The sequence below is a fragment of the Scyliorhinus torazame genome, chromosome 4, assembly GCF_047496885.1.
Source record: "Scyliorhinus torazame isolate Kashiwa2021f chromosome 4, sScyTor2.1, whole genome shotgun sequence".
In the NCBI taxonomy this organism is placed as follows: Eukaryota; Metazoa; Chordata; class Chondrichthyes; order Carcharhiniformes; family Scyliorhinidae; genus Scyliorhinus; species Scyliorhinus torazame.
This window is the reverse complement of record NC_092710.1, coordinates 58,831,209-58,853,245: the sequence shown is the minus strand read 5'-3', so window position 1 is coordinate 58,853,245 and position 22,037 is coordinate 58,831,209. Positions and strand designations below refer to the sequence as shown.

At 44.5% G+C, this 22,037-nt stretch overlaps 1 protein-coding gene across 2 annotated transcripts in view; it reads left to right on the top strand.

Moving 5' to 3' along the window:
- Nucleotides 1-22,037, top strand: part of LOC140410233 (NACHT, LRR and PYD domains-containing protein 3-like) — a 113,031-nt gene that overhangs the window by 59,311 nt on the left and 31,683 nt on the right. For both annotated transcript variants that reach the window (XM_072498186.1, XM_072498185.1), the window contains exon 7: nt 18,228-18,314. In XM_072498186.1, coding sequence (XP_072354287.1) covers nt 18,228-18,314 — 87 coding nt within the window. The remainder of the gene's footprint in view (nt 1-18,227; nt 18,315-22,037) is intronic.

Sequence of the window (22,037 nt, the reverse complement as noted above, 5' to 3'; positions counted from 1 at the left end):
GAGGTGAAGGCTGTGGAGCTGGAGGAGCCGTTTGCGAGGCACATGGAGGCATTGAGGAAGGAGATGGCGGTCGCACTGAAATTGTTGGTGGAGGAGGCAGTCGCCCCGGTGAGGGAAGATGACGGAAGTGGAGGAGGCCATGTCGCAGCACAGCGATCAGCTCACCTCGATGGTCATCGGTCATTGAGGCTGGGGCCAAAATTAAATGAGCTACCAAGAGGAGTAATTATCTGCTTCCATAGGTACCACACGAACAATAGGGTGTTAAGCTGGGCGAAGCAGAAGCGGGAGGTTCAGTGGGCTGGTGCTGAAGTTCGGATATACCAGGACTTGTCGGTGAAGTTGGCAAAGAAGCGAGCGGCATTCAGCCGAGTAAAGACGGCACTGTACAACAGTGGGGTGTGATTTGGTATGGTATACCCGGCGAAGTTGTGGGTGATGTACAACACCAAAGATTTTTACTTTGAGACGGTGGAGGTGGTCGTGAAGGCAGAAGGTTTGGGACAGAAGTGAAGAGTGGAGCTGGAAGAGAGATCATGGACTGTGATTGGGGAGCTGGAGAATGTATAAATGTTATAACTTTTTTTCATTGACCTGTATTGTAACTTACTTAACTTCACATTGTTATAGAGTTTAAGTTTTTGTTTGGTTTGATTGACATTCTTTGTTGCGATGGTTGTTATTTTATTGAGTTGTCTGGGTTGGATTGTTTTTTTCTGAGACTGGGTGGGAGGTGAGGGGACGGAATGCTTTGGAGGGGGTCCCCGCACTAGCTAAATGAAGTCCGCTAGTGAACGGAAGTGAGGTGGGGGAGGGGCTGCGGATATTGGAGCCTGGTTAGCAGGTTTTAATGGGCCTAAGAGGTGTGAAAATTGCGGGGGCGGGGGGATCGATACTGGGTGAAGGTTTTTTCGAGAGGAAGTACAGGGGGGGGATTCTGGAAGGGGGGGAGGGGGTTCGATGTTAACAATGGATAGGGGCGTGTCAGGCTATTGGGGCAGGGCCCAGTGGTCTAATGATGGTGGATAAGAAGGGGGGAGTGAGATACCCCCGGTTAGGATAGTCAACTGGGATGTGAGGAGGTTGGGAGGTCCAGTCAAGAGGTCATCATAAAACTTTGAAGGCCGATGCAGCAATGCTGCTGGAGGCTCAGTTGAGGGTGAAGGATCAAGTGTGACTTAAAAAGGGCTGGGTTAGCCATGTGTTTAATTCTGGATTTGACGCAAGGACTCGAGGGGTAGTGGTAATGTTCAATAAATGGGAACGGTTCCAGATGGAGAAGATGGTTGCAGGTCAGGGGGGTAGGTATGTGATTGTGACAGGGGCTCTGGAGGGGAGGTTAGTGGCGCTGGTAAGTGTGTATAGTCCCAATTGGGATCATGTAGGATTCGGGAAGGTATGTGGGGCCATTCCCAACTTGGACTCACACAAACCGATAGCAGGTGGTGACTCGAACATGGTGCAGGAGCCAAGGTTGGACAGTTCATGGCCGCGCTCGCTGGTCCCGTCAGGGGGGCGGGGGGGGCAAAGGCGTTGGCTGGGCTAATGGTGAAAAGGGAGGGGTGGACCCTTGGAGGTTTCTGCACCCGAGGGAACGGGAGTATTCGTTTTTCTTTGCGGTTGAAGGAATTTTTAGTATTCCTACTATTCGGTTACCAGCAGCACTTTGAGATTACTGGAACTCCGTAGAAATTTCAGTTAAAACTTCTCAGGTGCCAATAGGAATTGTTTTATTTGTCTTCTTTTGATTACAATTTGAAAGTCATTTAAAAGGCAATTCGTAGACAATTTGAAGCTTTTAGAGAATCAAAGACATTATCTTCTTGCTTAGGCAAACAGCTCAGCAATAACTTTTAATAGTCAAAGTCTGAAAATGAAATATGAAAAAGGGAGAGAGAGACCTAATCTAAAACTAAACTCCAACTAAACTAAAACACCAAAAACACATTAAAAAACACTCTCAAAACACACAAAAACACAAAGACACACCAAAAATGGTGGGCCGAAACTTCTTCAGTTATACCCTTTCATATCTGTCTTAAGTCATCTAATCACATCCCAATATAATCCTAATTGGTTTGGGTTAGACTCAAACACATTTGATTTGATGGCAAGCCGTCCATCTTCAATGTGCAACATTAGTTTTAATTGTTTCATGTCTGAATACATGTGCATGTTATGGAATGCGATTCTGTGCTATTATCTTTTCCAGCAAAAACTGGTCTGCTGACTTAGCTGGTATCTGCATTGTGAACAATGGTGCCTTCATATTACTGTGGCATTGCCTTGATCTGACAGCACAAGTATAGTGTCAAACTGTCTTGCAACTGTGCTGTTTTAATCTATGATGGAATTATGCTGTTTTTGTGTCTTTGTATGTTCAGAGATGACCTGAGATTATAAGTGAATTTAAAATGGGTATTTAAAACTGGGGCTTAATATTTATGCTTAAACAGCTATCTTTTACCTATACTAGTTGTATTAGAAATACCTGGCTTCTACAGTCGGCTCTTTGATAAATCGAAAGATTAAGTGAGATATATCAGAATAAGATAAAATACATCATTAATGCGATAGGATAGGTAAAAGCGCAAAGAATAACTCATTCATATTGTCATTGCAGTTTTAAACAATAGAATGGATACTTAGCATTGCAACAGGCATTTCAAAATAATTATAATAAATTAATCAAATTTGATACTACTGATTCATTATTAATAAATTATACAATATGTTAATAATAGTCAAATAGTTGATTGATCAGTAACATTTCAACAATAATATTTCAGCTCAAATTCATCAATTGGGGGTGCAGTTGGGTTAGTTTGAATCATTCTGATAGTTGGTTCCCTGTGTTTAACAAATAGTTCTTTGATGCATTTAGCACATTGGTATGTTATGTAAATGATGAATACAGCTACACAGGAGAATAGGATTATTCTTATTGTGGACATTCCAGTGTGTCCAAGCTGTGGTGTTGGGTGCTCTGATGCACAGATGAGCCAACACAGTTGTATTTGGTACAACTCTATTTTATTTCAACTGCTTTATACAATTCGCTCTGGATACTCTGCACGTGGTGTTTCCCTGAGTGTGTAGTGTAACAGGTCCTGTCTTTGTCCTGGTCTCCAGCTCTACTGGCCACCAGGTGTCGTGTTTGTCCTTTTATACTGTCCCTGTCCTTGTCTGTGATTGGTTGTGGTGTTGTGTGTTCTGATTTGTCTGTTGGTGTGTCTATCATGATGTGTGTGTTTGAATATCATGACATCCCCCCCCTTTTTACAAAGATATGTGCCTACTTGGTTATAAATATAATTGTGTCGTGTGTGCATCTAAGAGTGTGTGTGTGTGTTATTTACAGCATGTGCATACAACGTAACTATATACATGGGGCGATGTCGGGTGCATCATGCTAACGAGGTTGTACCGTAACAAAACATGAATGCAAAAAAACTTTGAATAGTGGTCCGGTCAAACGATATCTGGAACGATAAAACAACAACAGGTTGTGTTTAACAGTAGTGTTTAACGTTTAAAAGTATGAACAGTGTTATAAGTCCAGTCTAATAGGTGTGCGACGAATTCGAGTTGACCGCCTCAAGGGTGGGTCAAGAACCACCGGCTGATGTGCAAGCGTGGCCACGGGTGGCGATGGAAGGGGCATGATCCATGGCAGCTCCACGAAGTCATCCTTGGGAACCAGTGGAGGATCCGGCGTGTGTGCACGGTTCAGTTGCGAGCGTGGAAGGCGGCGCAAGGCTCGCCGATTGCGCCTACGCACCAATCCATCCGCGATGCATACCAGGAACGAGGTGGAGTCTTTTTTTCTTTTTATGTTTGTGGTGGTGCTGTTGGATGGCATCTTGTAGCTGATGGGTCGTTGCCATTGAAGAGGTACCATCACTAATATCATGCAAGGCGACGAATGTGCCAGATGTTGAAGTCGGCTGAGACTGTGCATGCTGGTTCTGGCCACATGCTGTGCTGGAAGGGTGATTCTGCTGAGAAGCGTCAAAGCATGTCGTCTTGGAGAGAGAATTGCTGCTCGCATCAATGTCTGGTGATGGTGTGAAACTAGAACCTTGCATCAGATAGGAAAATGCTATGTGGCTAGGCTGTGGTGCAGCAAATCCTGGGCAGTAACTAAGGCATCCAGTCTGTAGTGCAGATTGCACTGGCGGTTGTCCTCCTTCAGTCTTGATTTCATTAGTGGGCAATGTGCAGTGTTGGCCTGTTTGAGAATATGCTGCATAGACTGCCGGCTGCTGTAGGCTTGAATACTGGGTCTGTCCAGCATGAGCTGTCATTGGCCGCACTGTCGGTGTGGACCAAATGTGTGGACATAGCTGTGGTGTAAATTGGTGTATCCATCTTGGACTGTCGGTGCTGATTGTTATTGCTGACCCAGTGTGATTGTCACGTGATCCATTCCCTGTCGCTGTGGCATCCGCTGTCACCCTGAGCGTGCCACCACCGAGGCCGCGACACTGCCCGTCTGGAGCAAAGTCTGGCGTACGTGAATCAGAGTCGGCGCCTGGCCGCTCCCCATCTGGAGTCCGGTCCGTCTTCTGCCGATGCTCCCCGTCGGGAGTCCCAGCAGGCTCACTGGAGGCAGCTGAGATTTCGTGAAGCTGCACTTCTGGAGTCGGGACATGCAGGAGTGCATTGATTAGTGGAGAGGTTCGAGCCATTGAGGGTGGAAGTGGTGCGGTGTCACCGCAGTTGTCAGTGGTCCCACCGTGATCGTCGAGTGCCTCCGTACGCACTAGGCGAGGTCCGTCACTTTGCACCCCCTGCATGGGAAGTGGGACGCCGCCGTCACTCGTCTCACCCCCCGTGGATGGATCCTCACTGGCAGCTTGCTGTTCACTAGGGTTGGGTAAATTGTCAAAGAGTTTTCATCTGGTGGTGCAAACCATGGCGGTGGATTGTCATTGTCTTGCCGTTGTCCTTCATTTGGGCTTTTCTTCTTTGGAATTTTAAATCTTCCCCCAGACATTGCAGAACCTTGTTTATTACCCTCAAGTTCTCCCATATGTATGGCCTCGAATGTTGGATCCAATGTTTCTTTCGACATTGTACTATGTTCCAAAGAACATTCCGTTTCAGTTTTCTTTTCAGTGACTTCATATGTATCTTTGTTTAATGTACATGCCTTCATAGTCTCTGGGTCTGATTTTGCTGGGACTGGCATAGTCACAGTCTCTCCTTTCGTGTTCTCAATTGCCCACATTCTACTCCCCAGACATAACTGCTTAATCTCTGGGGTTAGTGTGGTACAATGGATAGACGGGTCGACCTTATCTGCATCTTCACCATCAGTGGAAAGCACAATTGGTTCACTTGAAACTGCTGCGGGTTTCAAGTTCTTTATCTGGCTACTTGATGTCGGTGTCCTCAGGATTCTTGCTCCAATGTTCTGCTCATTTATCAGTGGAGTGTGTATAGGTTCAATGCAATTAATGTTCCCCTCAAGGTTTGAAGAGTCATTACTGACTAACTGCTGGTCTCCGAAGTTGGGACTTTGCGGTGTTGTGTTGAAGGGAGACATTTGTCCCTGCTGTAGGTATGATTCAGGTAGTGTTATTTCCATTACCTGAGGATCAATGTCTTGTCCATTTTTTCGATCCGTACTAAAACACTGGCAATTCTCAGTCTGCTCCTTGCAAGTTAAACATACAAGTAATTTCTTGAGCAAATCCTCAGCATCCTTCTGTGACCGTGCAGCATTATTAATCTCTGTTCGGCTATAATGATCCTGAAGGTCAGCGCATAAACCTTTTTTCTTCGGGCTTGGAAGAGGCGATTGCTTTGGCTTGTCTTCAGTTGGGCTTGAACAGTCATCAGCGCTGTGCCCTTCATTGTAGCATGAGAGACCGTCATGGTCATGCTGCTGTGCGGTGGAGCATGGTAGGCTGTTATAGCCTTCTTGCTGTTCACGTGAGCATGGCAGACTTGCATCGTCTGCCGCTGGTTGGTCAGGGGAGGTTGCTAGACCCTCATGGTCTTGTTCCTGCAAGGACTGCGCATCGGAGTCAAGCGTTTCTTCTATCGTGGAGGCTGTCCACGAGCTCTCTGTGGAGGCTTGTGACACTGGAGTCACTTCTTGTTCGTGCAAGGACTGCGCTCTGGAGTCTTGCGTTTCTTCTATCGTGGAGTCTGTCCACGAGCTCGCTGTGGAGGCTTGTGACTCTGGAGTCACTTCTTGTTCATGCAAGGACTGCGCTCTGGAGTCTTGCATGTCTTCTTTCATAGAGTCGGGAATGCTGAGCAGGACGTGGACCATGCTCTGTGTGGCAGCAGGCCGCTCTCCGTGTGCTTGCACCGCTCCCTGTCTGTTAATGTCAGGCTGCAGCATCATCCTGCACTGATGAGTTGGGACGTCATATCTGCTGGATTGAAGATCTTCAAATCCGAAAAATGAATCCGCATCTGCGTCGGATTCAATGTGAGGGTCGCCAATGTTCAACACGAAAGGTTTGTCCGAGTCGTAGTCGTATAGGACCACGGAGTTGTAATTGGGCTTGCGAGGTCCAGAAAAAATGTAAAGATCGGTATCGAAGTAATCGAGGTCGGAATCATCGGCTTGTGCATAGGTAACTGCTTGTTGCAGGGTTCTTCGGAGGTCAAATTCATCTCCTGGGTCAATTTGCAGCAATGTGCTGTCATTCCAGGTGAGGGAAGGTTGTTTTACAGCTTTAACAGATTTTTGTTTTTTTGATTTGGGACGTTTCCCTTTTAAATTGGATTTGGGATGTTTCCCCTTTAAATTGGTGTGGTCTGGGGCCTCTGACATCCTGACGCTCGGTATGTAGCGCGTAGGAAGCGACTGCGCATGCGCAGATCGCTGTTCCTTTACCGATGGCCGTTTTCTTGACTGCGCATGCGCAGCGTCTCGTGCATGCGCAACCGAAACTTCCGGTTCTGCGCACTGCTCGCGCAACTGTGCTAGCGTTATACCTTTAGCAAGATGGCCGCCGACCTCGACCCAGCCCTCTCTCAGGCCCGGGATTTCAGCCTCTGGGAATTCGGCCTCCGGGATCCCGGCCACGAGGTGAGTACTGCCGCTTTTCTTACCTTTACTTGCCGATTGGAGTGCGTTTTCCTCACAGTATTTGGCAAATTTGTCCAGGACTGCCTGGTAATCGTACCTTTGTTGCCTCGTGAAGAACTTGAATTTTGTGAAGATTTCTTTTGCTCTTGCACCGGCGATGGTGAGGAGAAATTCAATTTTTTCATCATCATCCAGGTCTTTGAGTTCAGCTGCCACCAGGAATAATTCAAACGCTTGCCGGAATCGCCGCCAGTTTTCACGGAGATCGCCGTGGCACTGGAACAGCTGCGGAACCGGGAGCCAATACATCTTGCCTGGGTACTGCTGGTTGTCTCTGTACACTGAGGTATGCCGGCAGGTATCGATCCACTCCTGTACCATGTGTTGGGTGCTCTGATGCACAGATGAGCCAACACAAAGAACAAAGAAATGTACAGCACAGGAACAGGCCCTTCGGCCCTCCAAGCCCGTGCCGACCATGCTGCCCGACTAAACTACAATCTTCTACACTTCCTGGGTCCGTATCCCTCTATTCCCATCCTATTCATGTATTTGTCAAGATGCCCCTTAAATGTCACTATCGTCCCTTCTTCCACCACCTCCTCCGGTAGCGAGTTCCAGGCACCTACTACCCTCTGCGTAAAAAACTTGCCTCCTACATCTACTCTAAACCTTGCCCCTCTCACCTTAAACCTATGCCCCCTAGTAATTGACCCCTCTACCCTGGGGAAAAGCCTCTGACTATCCACTCTGTCTATGCCCCTCATAATTTTGTATACCTCTATCAGGTCTCCCCTCAACCTCCTTCGTTCCAGTGAGAACAAACCGAGTTTATTCAACCGCTCCTCATAGCTAATGCCCTCCATACCAGGCCACATTCTGGTAAATCTCTTCTGCACCCTCTCTAAAGCCTCCACATCCTTCTGGTAGTGTGGCGACCAGAATTGAACACTATACTCCAAGTGTGGCCTAACTAAGGTTCTATACAGCTGCAACATGACTTGCCAATTCTTATACTCAATGCCCCAGCCAATGAAGGCAAGCATGCCGTATGCCTTCTTGACTACCTTCTCCACCTGTGTTGCCCCTTTCAATGACCTGTGTACCTGTATTCCTAGATCTCTTTGACTTTCAATACTCTTGAGGGTTCTACCATTCACTATATATTCCCTGCCTGCATTAGACCTTCCAAAATGCATTACCTCTCATTTGTCCGGATTAAACTCCATCTGCCATCTCTCCGCCCAAGTCTCCAAACAATCTAAATCCTGCTGTATCCTCCGACAGTCCTCATCGCTATCCGCAATTCCACCAACCTTTGTGTCGTCTGCAAACTTACTAATCAGACCAGTTACATTTTCCTCCAAATCATTTATATATACTACAAAGAGCAAAGGTCCCAGCACTGATCCCTGTGGAACACCACTGGTCACAGCCCTCCAATGAGAAAAGCATCCTTCCATTGCTACTGTCTGCCTTCTATGGCCTAGCCAGTTCTGTATCCACCTTGCCAGCTCACCCCTGATCCCGTGTGACTTCACCTTTTGTACTAGTCTACCATGAGGGACCTTGTCAAAGGCCTTACTGAAGTCCATATAGACAACATCTACTGCCCTACCTGCATCAATCATCTTAGTGACCTCCTCGAAAAACTCTATCAAGTTAGTGAGACACGACCTCCCCTTCACAAAACCGTGCTGCCTCTCACTAATACGTCCATTTGCTTCCAAATGGGAGTAGATCCTGTCTCGAAGAATTCTCTCCAGTAGTTTCCCTACCACTGAAGTAAGGCTCACCGGCCTGTAGTTCCCGGGATTACCCTTGCTACCCTTCTTAAACAGAGGAACAACATTGGCTATTCTCCAGTCCTCCGGGACATCCCCTGAAGACAGCGAGGATCCAAAGATTTCTGTCAAGGCCTCAGCAATTTCCTCTCCAGCCTCCTTCAGTATTCTGGGGTAGATTCCATCAGGCCCAAATACAGTTGTATTTGGTACAACTCCATTTTATTTCAACTGCTTTATACAATTCGCTCTGGATACTCTGCACGTGGTGTTTCCCTGAGTGTGTAGTGTAACAGGTCCTGTCTTTGTCCTGGTCTCCAGCTCTACTGGCCACCAGGTGTCGTGTTTGTCCTTTTATACTGTCCCTGTCCTTGTCTGTGATTGGTTGTGGTGTTGTGTGTTCTGATTTGTCTGTTGGTGTGTCTATCATGATGTGTGTGTTTGAATATCATGACACAAGCCACGCGCAAATTTTATTCCAGAGAGAGATAAATTGGGGTGGATCAAGTTTTTTGATTTCGTTTTGGATATGTAATGCCAAATCTTTAACTTCTTTCGAGTTATCGGGAATGAAAGTGCAACATTCTGCACCAATCAGGGCGCAGGTGCCACCTTTTTCAGCTAGCACATAGTCAAGTGCCATTCGCTTTTGTAATACCACGGTTCGAATTGCTCGCATTTCGTCAGAAATTTTATCTAGGGCAGTGGCGGTGTAATCTGCTACGTTTTGTATGATGGTTGTTATTTTATTTAATTCATTCTCCATCCTCATTTCCCAATAGAAAGGAATCATTCTAGCATAAATTGCATCTCTTAAGGCAATGGAACGTTTATTTCTTTGAGCAGCTGCTTCTGAAACATGAGGGAGATTAGTCACATGACAAATGGCCGGTACAATGTATCCTAAATAGCAAGATACTGAGCAGGATGTTGGGAGCCAGGGATATGCTTTATTATCACAAATAAAGTAAGTTCCATTATAAGCAGAATATAAGTAGATATTTTCTAAGAACCATCGGTCTTCGAATGTTTTATTATTTTTGAGGTTAGCTATGCCTGTCATCTTTGAGGACCACAGAACTCTTTGTAAGAGATTGTTTGTACATTTATAAGCTGTGTTAACATCTACATAATTAGTACAAACACTATTACCCATTTGTATCCCTTTAAGGTTCTTACTGATGTAAAGTTTATATCTTAGATGTGTAAAGGAATGTGTTCTTATTCAGTTCTGGTACAACGTTCACAAAGCCAATTAAATAACTGAAAATTAAAATTGCGGCAAACATTTTACAGATCTTAAACAATTAAGAATAACTTCATGTATACAAATAAAATGATTATACAATAAAAAGTTGAACATATGATCTCTTAATAAATGGTAAAATGATTATCAAAATTGATAATGTAATTTATTAATAAATTATTAATAATAATAATTCACTAATAAATGAATCATAATGAAACTTTGTATTGGATGTGAATTGTCAAGTCTTTGACATCTTCTGGATTATACACAAAAGCTTGTTGAAAGGGTTAATTTTCTTGCAGAGACAAAAAGGGGCGTATTGCTTGGAATGATGCCATTCGCATCTCTAAACGTTTTTTTAAATATTTGTCACTCAAATGGACTGGGAGTAAAAGTTGGATTGCTGCCAAATTCCCGTTATCAAATGTCTTTGAACGATCTGTTCTTTTGGAATATAGATTTGCTTTTAATCAGAGTTGTTGATTTTTTAAAACTAGCTTCCACATTGTTTGAAGTTTTAATTTCCAGTCTAATTTTAAACATTTATTTTAAAATATCAAACACAATAACTTATTGAATATATAACTGAACCAATCTTGCGCTGTATCATGGTTTTCTGTAGGTGAATTTGTCGATTCTGTTAAAGGAAGCACAGCTAACAAGATATGTTAATTTCTTTAAATTAATAAAGCAACGTTCAGAATAATGACAGTTTTCTCAAGTTGACAGTTCTTGGCAGCTTTTTAGCGATACGTTGAGGTGTCTTTAGCTGCTTTGATGGCAGCCGTTCTGTTCTGAGTAAGTTCCCTTTTGCCTTTGGAAATTTTCTGTCCCAAGTAATCAGCTTCTTTCTGGGCAATTTGTGCTTTGGCAAAGCTAGCTTTGTGACTATTAGTACTGAGGCAGTTCAAGACCACCCGTAAGTCTTTGTCATGATCATGATCATCTTTATTGATGGAGGTTATCAGAACATCATCTTCATACTGGGTAATGGTGGAAGGCCGAACAGGCAGTTGCCTGAGATGATTCTGTAGAGCCATCTGGTAAACAGTTGGGCTATTGTGATAGCGTTGCTGATTAACTGTAAAAGCAAACCATGGTTGTAGTTGCTTAGCCAGTGGTACTGACCAAAAGCCATACTGGGTGTGTCTTGTTGGTACGTGTTACATGGTTGACCACGAGGTGGGTATGTATTGTAGTGAACATTGTCTACTTCATTATCATCTCTCGAATCCATCTGTTGTTTATGATAGCATTTTGCCATCCAGTGTCCTACTCTACCACAGAAAAGACATTGTGGTATTTTCTTACATGATTTTAATGGAGCAAGGGTACATGTTTGCCCTGGCGCCGGTGGTGAAATTGTAGTTACTGCTGATATTCCTGCAGGTGCTGCAACAGCCGCCGCTGGAGCAGCAGGTAACATGGGCTGGATTTGAGTAATAGGCTGCATTTGAGCAGCTGCAGTGTTAAAAGTTGCCTGATTGTGCAAACCACGATCTACCTGAATACATCGGTCAACTATGTCTCGGTATGTGCCAGCTGTGGCCCAAGCTGGTAAAACCAAATTCAAGGCATCAGAAACTTCAGGTTTAACACTGGCTATAAAAGCCGTTTTTAATGGACTTAAAGTGCTTGCATCCCATGTGTCATTTTTCTGGTCGAGTGTCATCCCTGAATATTCCATCCAAGTATGTAAACATTTTTTCTCAAAATCCTGAATATCTTCATTAGTTTTCTAAATGCAAGATGTGATCTTAGACCAATTGGTCCTCGGGGGGCGAAATTTTAATCGCCAATTCTTGACTGCTATCCAACCAGCTTCTAAATTTTGCAAATCGTCTCCAAGGGCAACTTCTACTTCATTTCTAAGGGTTGAAATTACACGAGTACCTAGCATGATAGTCAGAATTTGTACTCCATCAAATGGGTGGAGACTGTAAATGGCTTGTAATCTGTGAATTCCATCCCATGTGGTCATACCACCCTTTTTAGGGTGTGGAAGATCTTTGGACCATTCGTCAATTTTTGACGGATCCGTTGGTTCATGAATCCATTGGTGATCAAATATGTTTCTCGTGATAGTTTCACCGTCTTCTACTTTTTTGCTTCCAACTCTAACCCGTTTGCGTTTTAAAGGGGCTAGTCGAATTAATTTAGTATTTTGCATTGTAGGAACACTATCTTCGTCTGGTTCATCTAACAAAGGAACTGATTTATTCTTGACACTTGATCTCGGCTGTGCAATTGCCGATTGTGCCACTAGGTGGGGTGCTTGGGTTGCTTTATGAGTTTGTGCTGTTCAAATTTCTGCACAAAAAGACTGTCAAAAATTTGCAATGTTCAGTGACGTTTGTATCTCTTTCTAAAACACATCTTTCTTCGATTAACTTGCAATTTCCAAGTTCAATTTGCTCAGTTTAAATTGCAAATGTTGGTATTTTGACTCCATTTCAAAAAGTTGATTTTGGAATTCTGCTATTTGAAGAGATAACTGCTGGAGTTGAGAGGTTTTGTTTTGCAAATCTGTTTTAATTTCATCATAATGCTCAAGTTTGGATTTTGCATCTCCCAATTCTGTTTTAATTTCATCATAATGCTCAAAGTTTGGATTTTGCATCTCGCAAATCTGTTTTAATTTCATCATAATGCTCAAGTTTGGATTTTGCATCTCGCAAATCTGTTTTAATTTCATCATAATGCTCAAGTTTGGATTTTGCATCTCGCAAATCTGTTTTAATTTCATCATAATGCTCAAGTTTGGATTTTGCATCTCGCAATTCTGTTTTAATTTCATCATAATGCTCAAGTTTGGATTTTGCATCTCGCAAATCTGTTTTAATTTCATCATAATGCTCAAGTTTGGATTTTGCATCTTGCAATTCTTCAACAACTGCAATTAGTTGGTCTTTAGTGGACCTATACTCATTATCACTTTTATTTTTAATAATGATCTCTTGCTGACTGCGTATCTGTCCCATAATTACCAAGGACCATTTTACACGTTCTGCAACGTGTAATCGTGTGCATTTTCCCCATGCTCTCTTGATATTATCGCAGGACCACTGTCCTCTGGGGATATCATACTTTGATTCAATTCTTTTTGAGGTTTCACATAGGTCAAATTGTCTGCAACATATCTTCAACAGAAACATCTGGTATTCCAGCACCCCCCTTGGATGTAGTAGGGAGTAATTTTCTGCCTGCTAAATGCTCTGAATCTATTCTTTGATTTGGATCAGCCATAAATTTTCCTTGATCGCTGACTGCCGTGACTAATCTTTCAGCCACGTCTATGTGAGTCTCAACGACTGGCACCTGATTGATTTAACACCGTCCATAAAAATCTTCTTTTCAGGGGTCGAAGATTGATGCGGCTTTAAGACTTTTAATGGGTGAGAAAGATATTTCTTACCCTAGTCTAGCCGTGGGTTCCGGCTGTCTTCCGGGCATCCTCCGATTACCTCCGAAGCTTCTCGAAGGTTCTGGGCCTCCTCCGATTATCTTTGAAGCTTTCCGTCGTCGCCTGGGCCTCCTCCGAAGGTCGTATCAGTACTACCCCCTGCTGCCGACTACGCCAATTTGAAGGAATTTTTAGTATTCCTACCATTCGGTTACCAGCAGCACTTTGAGATTACTGGAACTCAGTAGAAATTTGCAGTTAAAACTTCTCAGGTGTCAATAGGAATTGTTTTATTTGTCTTCTATTGATTACAATTTGAAAGTCATTTAAAAGGCAATTCGTAGACAATTTGAAGCTTTTAGAGAATCAAAGACATTATCTTCTTGCTTAGGCAAACAGCTCAACAATAACTTTTAAAAGTCAAAGTCTGAAAATGAAATATGAAAAAGGGAGAGATAGAGACCTAATCTAAAAGTAAACTCCAACTAAACTAAAACACCAAAAACACATTAAAAAACACTCAAAACACAAAGACACACCAAAAATGGTGGCCCAAAACCTCTTCAGTTATACCCTTTCATATCTGTCTTAAGTCATCTAATTACACCCCAATATAATCCTAATTGGTTTGGGTTAGACTCAAACACATTTGATTTGACGGCAAGCCGTCCATCTTCAATGTGCAACATTAGTTTTAATTGTTTCATGTCTGAATACATGTGCATGTTATGGAATGCGATTCTGTGCTATTATCTTTTCCAGCAAAAACTGGTCTTCCGCTGACTTAGCTGTTATCTGCATTGTGAACAATGGTGCCTTCATATTACTGTGGCATTGCCTTGATCTGACAGCACAAGTATAGTGTCAAACTGTCTTGCAACTGTGCAGTTTTAATCTATGATGGAATTATGCTGTTTTTGTGTCTCTGTATGTTCAGAGATGGCCTGAGGTTATAAGTGAATTTTAAATGGGTATTTAAAACTGGGGCTTAATATTTATGCTTAAACAGCTATCTTTTACCTATACTAGTTGTATTAGAAATACCTGGCTTCTACAGCACTCCATAAGGTATACTCGCGAATCGGATTTTTGTGGTGGGGAAGGCACTGCTGGCTGAGGTTAAGGGGTCGGAGTACTCGGCAATTGCAATATCAGATCATGCTCCGCAATGGGTGGATATGGTATTGGAGAAGGGGGTAGTACAGAGGCTGGGGTGGAAATTAGGTGTGGGACTGTTGGGGGACCGAGACTCCTGTGATAAATTTGAGAAAGTAATTGAGGAATATGTAGGTTTAACTGCACGGGTGAAGTGACATTGGCGGTTGACTGGGAGGCTCTAAAAGGCGGTGGTGAAGGGTGAGGTGATCTCATTTAAGGCTAGGTTGGACAAAGGGAAGAGGTTGCAGCGTCAGAGGGTAATAGATGAGATGCTGGAGGTAGATAGGAGTTACGCAGAAGATGGGGACCCAGCGAAGTTGGAAAAGAGGAAATAACTACAGGCGAGCTTTGACCGACTATCTACCAGGAAGGCGGAGCGCCAATTGAGATGAGCAAGGGATGCAGTTTACGAGCATGGAGAGAAAGCGGGCCTATGTTAGCGGGTCAGCATCGGAGGGAGGAGGCGGCGGCAAGGGAAATTGTTCAGGTGCGGGACAGGGCAGGGAAGCTGGTGGTGGTTCCGGATCAGATTAAGGTTGAGGAATTTAAAGAGAGGTTGTATAGGTCGGAGCCACCTGGGGAAGATCGGGAGATGCAGGAATTTCTAGATGGGATGGAGTACCCGAGGTTAGGGGAGGGCTACATTGGAGGGGGCGATAGTGGAGCAGGAGACAAAAGATGCGATTGGGAGGATGCAGTAGGGGAATGTGGCAGGGCCAGATGGGTTTCCGGTGGAATATTATTTAAAAATTCAAGGATAAGCTGTTACCGCTGATGATGGGGATGTTTGTGGAGGCGATAGGGAAGGGGGTGTTACCACAAACTTTGGGGCAGGCATCAATTTCCCTGTTGCTTAAGGATAAGGATCCGACGGAGTGTTAGTCCCATAGGCCCATATCACTTTTAAATGTGGACGCAAAGGTGTTGTCAAAGGTACTGGCAGGTAGGCTGGAGGAGTGCCTCCCGAAGGTGATAGGTGAAGATCAGACGGGGTTTGTGAGAGGGAGGCAGCTTTTTTCGAACATTAGGAGGGTATTGAACGTGTTATGGCGCCGGCGGAGGGGAGGGAAACAGGTGGTTGTGACATTGGACATGGAGAAAGCGTTTGGCTGGGTTACTTGATGGCAGTTCTGGAGTGGTTTGGGACTGTATAAGGAGCCGAGGGCGAGTGTCCACACAAATAACGTCAGTTCTGGATATTTTTCTCTCCACCGTGGGACTAGGCAGGGGTGTCCTATGCCCCTCTGTTGTTTGCACTTGTGATTGAGCCGTTGGCCATTGCGTTATGAAGTTTGGCGGTATGGAAAGGAACAGTGCGGAGGGGGGGGGGAAGAGTAAGAGCAAAGGGTGTCCTTATATGCAGATGATTTGCTGTTCTACGTGTTGGAACCGAGTATGTCAATAGGAGGAATATTGGAGCTGCTTCAGGTATTTGGGTCTTTTTCGGGGCACAAATTAAATCTAAACAATGAGTGTTTTGTGGTGTCTCGGACGGGGGTTGGGACAGGGGTGAGGGGGCTGCCATTCCATAGGGCAGGGACTCACTTTAGATATCTGGGGGTGCAGGCTGCTTGGGATTGGGGGGGGCTCCGTCGGTACAACATTTCTAGTTTGGTGCAGAGGGTGAAAGCTGATCTGGCAAGGTGGAATGGTCTCCCTCTGTCGCTGGTGGGTCGGGTACAAGCGATTAAAATGAACGTGTTGCCGCGATGTTTGTTTATTTTCCAATGCCTGCCGATTTACCTGCCAAAGGCATTTTTTAGAGAGATTGAAGGAATCATTACCTTGTTCGTATGGGGAGGGAAGGTGGCCAGAGTTAGAAAGGTGCTGCTACAGAGGGGAAGGCAGGCAGGGTCTTCCGAACCTGATGTGTTATTACTGGGTGGCGAACATGGAGAAGGTGTGGACCTGGGTCAGAGGAGTGGATTCCCAGTGGGTCAGAATGGAGAAGAGTTTGTATAGGGAGTTGGGATTGAAGGCTCTAGTGACAGCACCGCTCCCGATGGCTTCGGGGAAATACTCAGCGAGACTGGTAGTAATAGCATTGTTGAGAATTTGGAGGCAGTTTTACCAGCACTTCAGGTTGGGCACAGGGTCAAGGGAAATGCCGATTCGGGGGAATCACAGATTTAAGCCAGGGAAGTGGGATGGGAATTTTCAGAGGTGGGAGGAGAAGGGAGTTAGGGCACTAAAGGATTTGTTTCTAGGGCGTCGGTTTGCCGGATTGAAGGAGCTGGGAGTGAAGTACAGGCTGGAGCAAGGGGAAATGTTTAGATATGTGCAGGTTCAAGACTTTGCCAAGAAGGAGATACAGAGCTTCCCGGTGGAGCCGGCCTCCACATTGCTGGAGGAGGCGCTGACGACAGGGGGACTGGAGAAGGGAGTAGTGTTGGGGTTTATGGGGTTATTTTGGAAGTGGAGAAGGCACCGCTGGAAGGGATCAAAGCAAAGTGGGAGGCAGAGTTGAGAGAGGGTATGGAGGAGGGGGCTCTGGTGCTCAGGAGAGTGAATGCCTCCACCACGTGCGTGAGGTTGGGGCTGATACGGCTGAAGGTGGTATGTAGAGTATACCTCACAAAGGCGAGGATGAGCCGGCTCTTTGAGGGGGTAGAAGATGTGTCTGAACCACGTTCATATGTTTTGGTCCTGTCCAAAGCTGGAGGATTACTGGAAGGAGGTTTTTGGGGTGATCTCTAAAGTGGTGCACGTGAAACTGGACCCGGGCCCACTGGAGGCCATATTCGGGGTGTCGGACCAGCCGGGGTTGGAAACTGGTGCAGAGGCAGATGTAGCCTTCGCCTCGTTGATCGCCCAAAGGCGGATCCTGTTGGGGTGTAGGTCATCCTCTCCACCCTGTGCCCTGGCGTGGCGGGGGGACCTGCTGGAATTCTTACTCTTGAGAAGGTGAAGTTTGAACTGACGGGAAGGTTGGAGGGGTTCTACAATTCATGGGCGTTATTCCGCACTTTCAAGAATTGGATGACATCGCACATTAGGGAGGGTTGGAGGGGGGGGGGGGACTATGGGTGAATACTGATTCCTTTTTTATTTGATGTTTGTGTTGACATGTGGGTTGTTTGGGGGTTGGTGAGAGGATGGGATTGTTGTTGATAAGGGGATTCACATTGTATTTGTTACCGTTAATTGTTGGCGGGTGTAAATTTTGAAGAAATGTGAAAAAGGAGAATAAAAACATTTTTTTTTAAAAAGGAATGGAAAATCTAAAATGAATTCTTGTGATCAGTGCAGTCTATTGCAAGAAATTGAGATGTATGAAGTAGCAGGAATTAGATAAAATTCCTCATCTTCTCAAGATCGAGGAGATGGATTTTGATCCTTTGAAAATTAAACTGGACCGTGGCATAAATGAAGGATTCTTGCAGCCCATACTTTATTTAAAAAGGCAATTCCTGACCATCACTGGATATTTCAGAAGTTGAATAGAGTGAGATTCATTGTCACTGACATGAAAATCTGCTCATTTATTTTTTTCATGTTGTTTCAAAACATTTGGTAACAGGTGAAAGAGATTTTGTAACCAGAGGTTGATTCAATTTGGTTCTAACTCTTTGTGTTCAGATTAAGGATGAACGAACTGGGAGATTCAGGAGTGAAACTGGTGTGTGCAGTGCTGAGGAAAATGGATTGTAAAATACAGGAACTGGGGTAAGTAACAGATTGTGAGAGATTGTGTTTATTAGGATCTTGATGCTTGCCATGGTACACGGTAACAGTACATTGTTAGTGCTACTATAAAACTGTTAACTGATATTGGGTGGGTACATAGAAAATAGGAGCAGAAATCAGCCATTTGGCCCTTGAGCCTGCTCCCCCATTCAATAAGACCACGTCGAATCTGTTTTGAGTTCCATATTCCCCATCTGCCCCTGACAACCTTGATCACCTTGCGCAGCAAAAATCTATTTACATCTACCTTAAAAATATTGAGTGATCCCGCTTCCACCGCCTTCTGAGGCAGAGAGTTCCAAAGTCGCACAACTCACTGGGAGAATAATCTCATCTCTCTCCTGTAAGGGCGACTCTTAATTTTAAAACATTGCACTCTAGTTCTGGACTCACCCAAGAGAGGAAATATTCTTCCAATATCCACCTTGTCAACACTGGTCAGAATCCTATATACTTCAATTAAATCACCCCTCGTACTTCTAAACTTGAGTGCATGCAAACCCAGCCTGTCCAGCCTCTCCTCATAGACAACCTGCACATTTCAGGTATCAATGTAAACCGCCACTGAACCATTTCCAATCCATTTACATCCTTACTTAAACAAGGAGATCCAATACTTCTCACAGTATTTGAGATGCGGTCTCACCAATGCCCTGTATAACCTGGTGTTGCAAGACTTCTTACTGTATAACCTAAGCATAACTACTTTTACAAACTTCTTTTAATAAAGGATGGTATTCCATTAGTCTTCTTGATTACAAGCTACACCTACATACTATTGTTTTGTGACCCATGCACAAGAACACCGAAATCTCTCCGCACTTTGGCATTCTGTAATGGTACTCAATTTAAGTAATGCTCTGCTTTGTTTTCATCTTCCTGTCAGAGTGAACTACTTCACACTATCTCACATTATATCCATCTGCAAACTCTGTATGCCTTATTCACAACATAACCCTCCCACCTATCTTTGTGTCCTCTACAAATTGAGCTACCATGCCTTTGCTCCTCTCACCCAAGTCATTGATGTAGGTTGTAAAAAGTTGAGACCCCAGCACAAATCATTGTGGGACTCCACTTGTCAAATCAGACAAAGCACCATTTATGCATACTGTCTGTTTTCTGCCAGCCAGCCAATCTTCAATCCAGGCTAATGAGCTTTTATTTTTTGCAATAACTTTTGATGTAGCACCTTATCAAATGCTTTCTGGAAATTCAAGTACAGTACATCTACAGGCTCCCCTCTATACCATAGCAGATGTGGCTTCAAAGAATTCTAGTAATTTGGTTAAACATGGGGTGGGATTCTCTGGCTGTTTGCTGGCGGTGGGATTCACTAGCCCCGCCGGCAGTGCACCCCCGCCCACTGATTTCCTGGTGCCTTAGGGTGGCTTCAATGGGAAATTCCATTGATACATAGCAGGAGTTGTGAATTCTGTCATCAGCAAACAGTGTGAAAAATTCGCCATCCTCGTGAGCAGCAAGGTGGACTCCCGATGGAGATTCCCGGCCAGGATTTCCCTTTCAAATGAAACCATGCTGACTCTTCCCAATTACCATGAGCTTGTCGAAATGCTCAGCTAAAACATTTTTAACGATCAATTCTAACACCTTCCCCATGACACATGTCCAGCTAACTGGCCAATAATTACCTGTTTTCTACTTCTTTTCTTGAACAGAGGGGCTTTTTTGCTACTTTGCGATCCGCTAGAACCTTTCCAGAATCTAGCGAATTATGGGAAATTAACACCAAAACATATACTCTCTCATTAGTCACTTTTAAGATCCGAAGATGAAGCCCATCAGGACCTGGAGACTTGTCAGCCAGAAGCTCCATTAGTTTGCTCAGAACTGGAAACATAGAAAATAAGAGTAAGTCAGGTAATTCGACCCTTCGAGCCTGCTCAGCCATTAATTCTGATCATGGCTGGTCATCCAACTCAATAGCCTGATCCCACCTTCTCTCTCGCTCTCTCTCTCTCTTCCCCCCCCCCCCCCCCCCTCCCGTCCCCAAATCCTTGATCCAACCTTGCCTCAAGAGCTACATCTAATAGCTTCTTGAAAATAGAGTTTTGGCCTCAACTGTTTTCTGTGGTCGCAAATTCCACAAGCCAACCACTCTTTCTGGGTGAAGAAATTTCTCCTCATCTGAGTCCTGGATGGTCTGCCCTGTATACTCAGACTATGGTGCCTAATTCTGGACACCCTCTCCATCGGGAAGATGCTTCTTGCACCTATCTGTCTAGTCCTATTAGAATTTTATAGGTGTCTGTGACAGTCCCCTCATTCTTCTAAACTCCAGTATACAATCCTAACCGACTCATCTCTCCTCATACATCATTCCTGCCATCCCAGGAATAAGTTTGGTAAACCTTTTCTGCACTCTTTACAGCAAGAACATCTTTTTTGACCAAAACTGCATACAATATTCCAGGTGTGGTCTCACCAGGTCCTATATAATTTCAGCAAGACATCCATGCTCCTGTACTCGAATCCTCTTGCAATGAAAGCCAGCATACAATTTGCCTTCTTTCTTAGGAACATAGGAATTAGGAGCAGAAGTAGACAATTGAGCCTGCTCCGCCATTCAATCAGATCACGGTTGATCTCCTCCTGGTCTTGGGTCCACCTTTCTTCCTGTTCCCCATATTCCTTTAACCCTTTTTAAAAATCACACTGCCTCCTATCCACTGACTCCATCTACACCACCCACTGCCTGGGAAAAGCGGGCAGCATAATTACAGACCCCTCCCACCCGGCTTACTCACTCTTCCAACTTCTTCCATCGGGCAGGAGATACAGAAGTCTGAGAACACGTCGAACAGACTCAAGAACAGCTTCTTCCCCGCTGTCACCAGACTCCTAAACGACCCTCTTATGGACTGACCTGACTAATACTACACTCCTGTATTCTTCACCCGATGCCGGTGTCTTATGTATTTACGTTGAGGACCTAGTGTTGCCCTATTATGTATTTTCTTTTTATTTTCCTTTCTTTTCAAGTACTAAATGATCTGTTTGAGCGGCTTGCAGAAAAATACTTTTCACTGCACCTTGGTCCATGTGACCATAAACAAATCCAATCCAATCTATCTCTCTCTTGAAACCATTTAATGATTTGGACTCATTTCACGATGGGACAGCGAGTTCCACAAATTCACCACCCTCTGCGAGAAGCTGTGCCTCGTCATCTCAGTTTTAAATCTACCGCCTCTCAACCTATATCTGTGACCTCTCATTCTAGATTACCCCACAAGGGGGAACATTTGACCTACATTTACTTATCAATCCCTTTTAGTATTTTATACACCTCGATCAGATCCCCTCTCATCCTTCTAAATTCCAGCGAGTATAAGCCCAAACTGTTTAATTTTTCCTCGTACGTCAACCCCTTCATCCCCGGAATCAATCTGGTGAACCTCCTCTGGACTGCTTCCAATACCACCACATCCTTCCTCAAATAAGAGACCAAAACTGGGCATAATACTCCAGATGTGGTCTCACCAACACTCTATACAACATTTATCTGCTTTTATACTCCAGTTGTTCTGCAATAAACGCTAACATTCCATTTGCCTTTCTTACTACATTTTGTACCTACATACCAACTTTCTGCGATTCAAGAACAAAGACATCCAGATCCCTCTGCCCAGTCGCATCTTGGATCTGCTTTTCATTTAGATAATATTTTGCCTGACTATT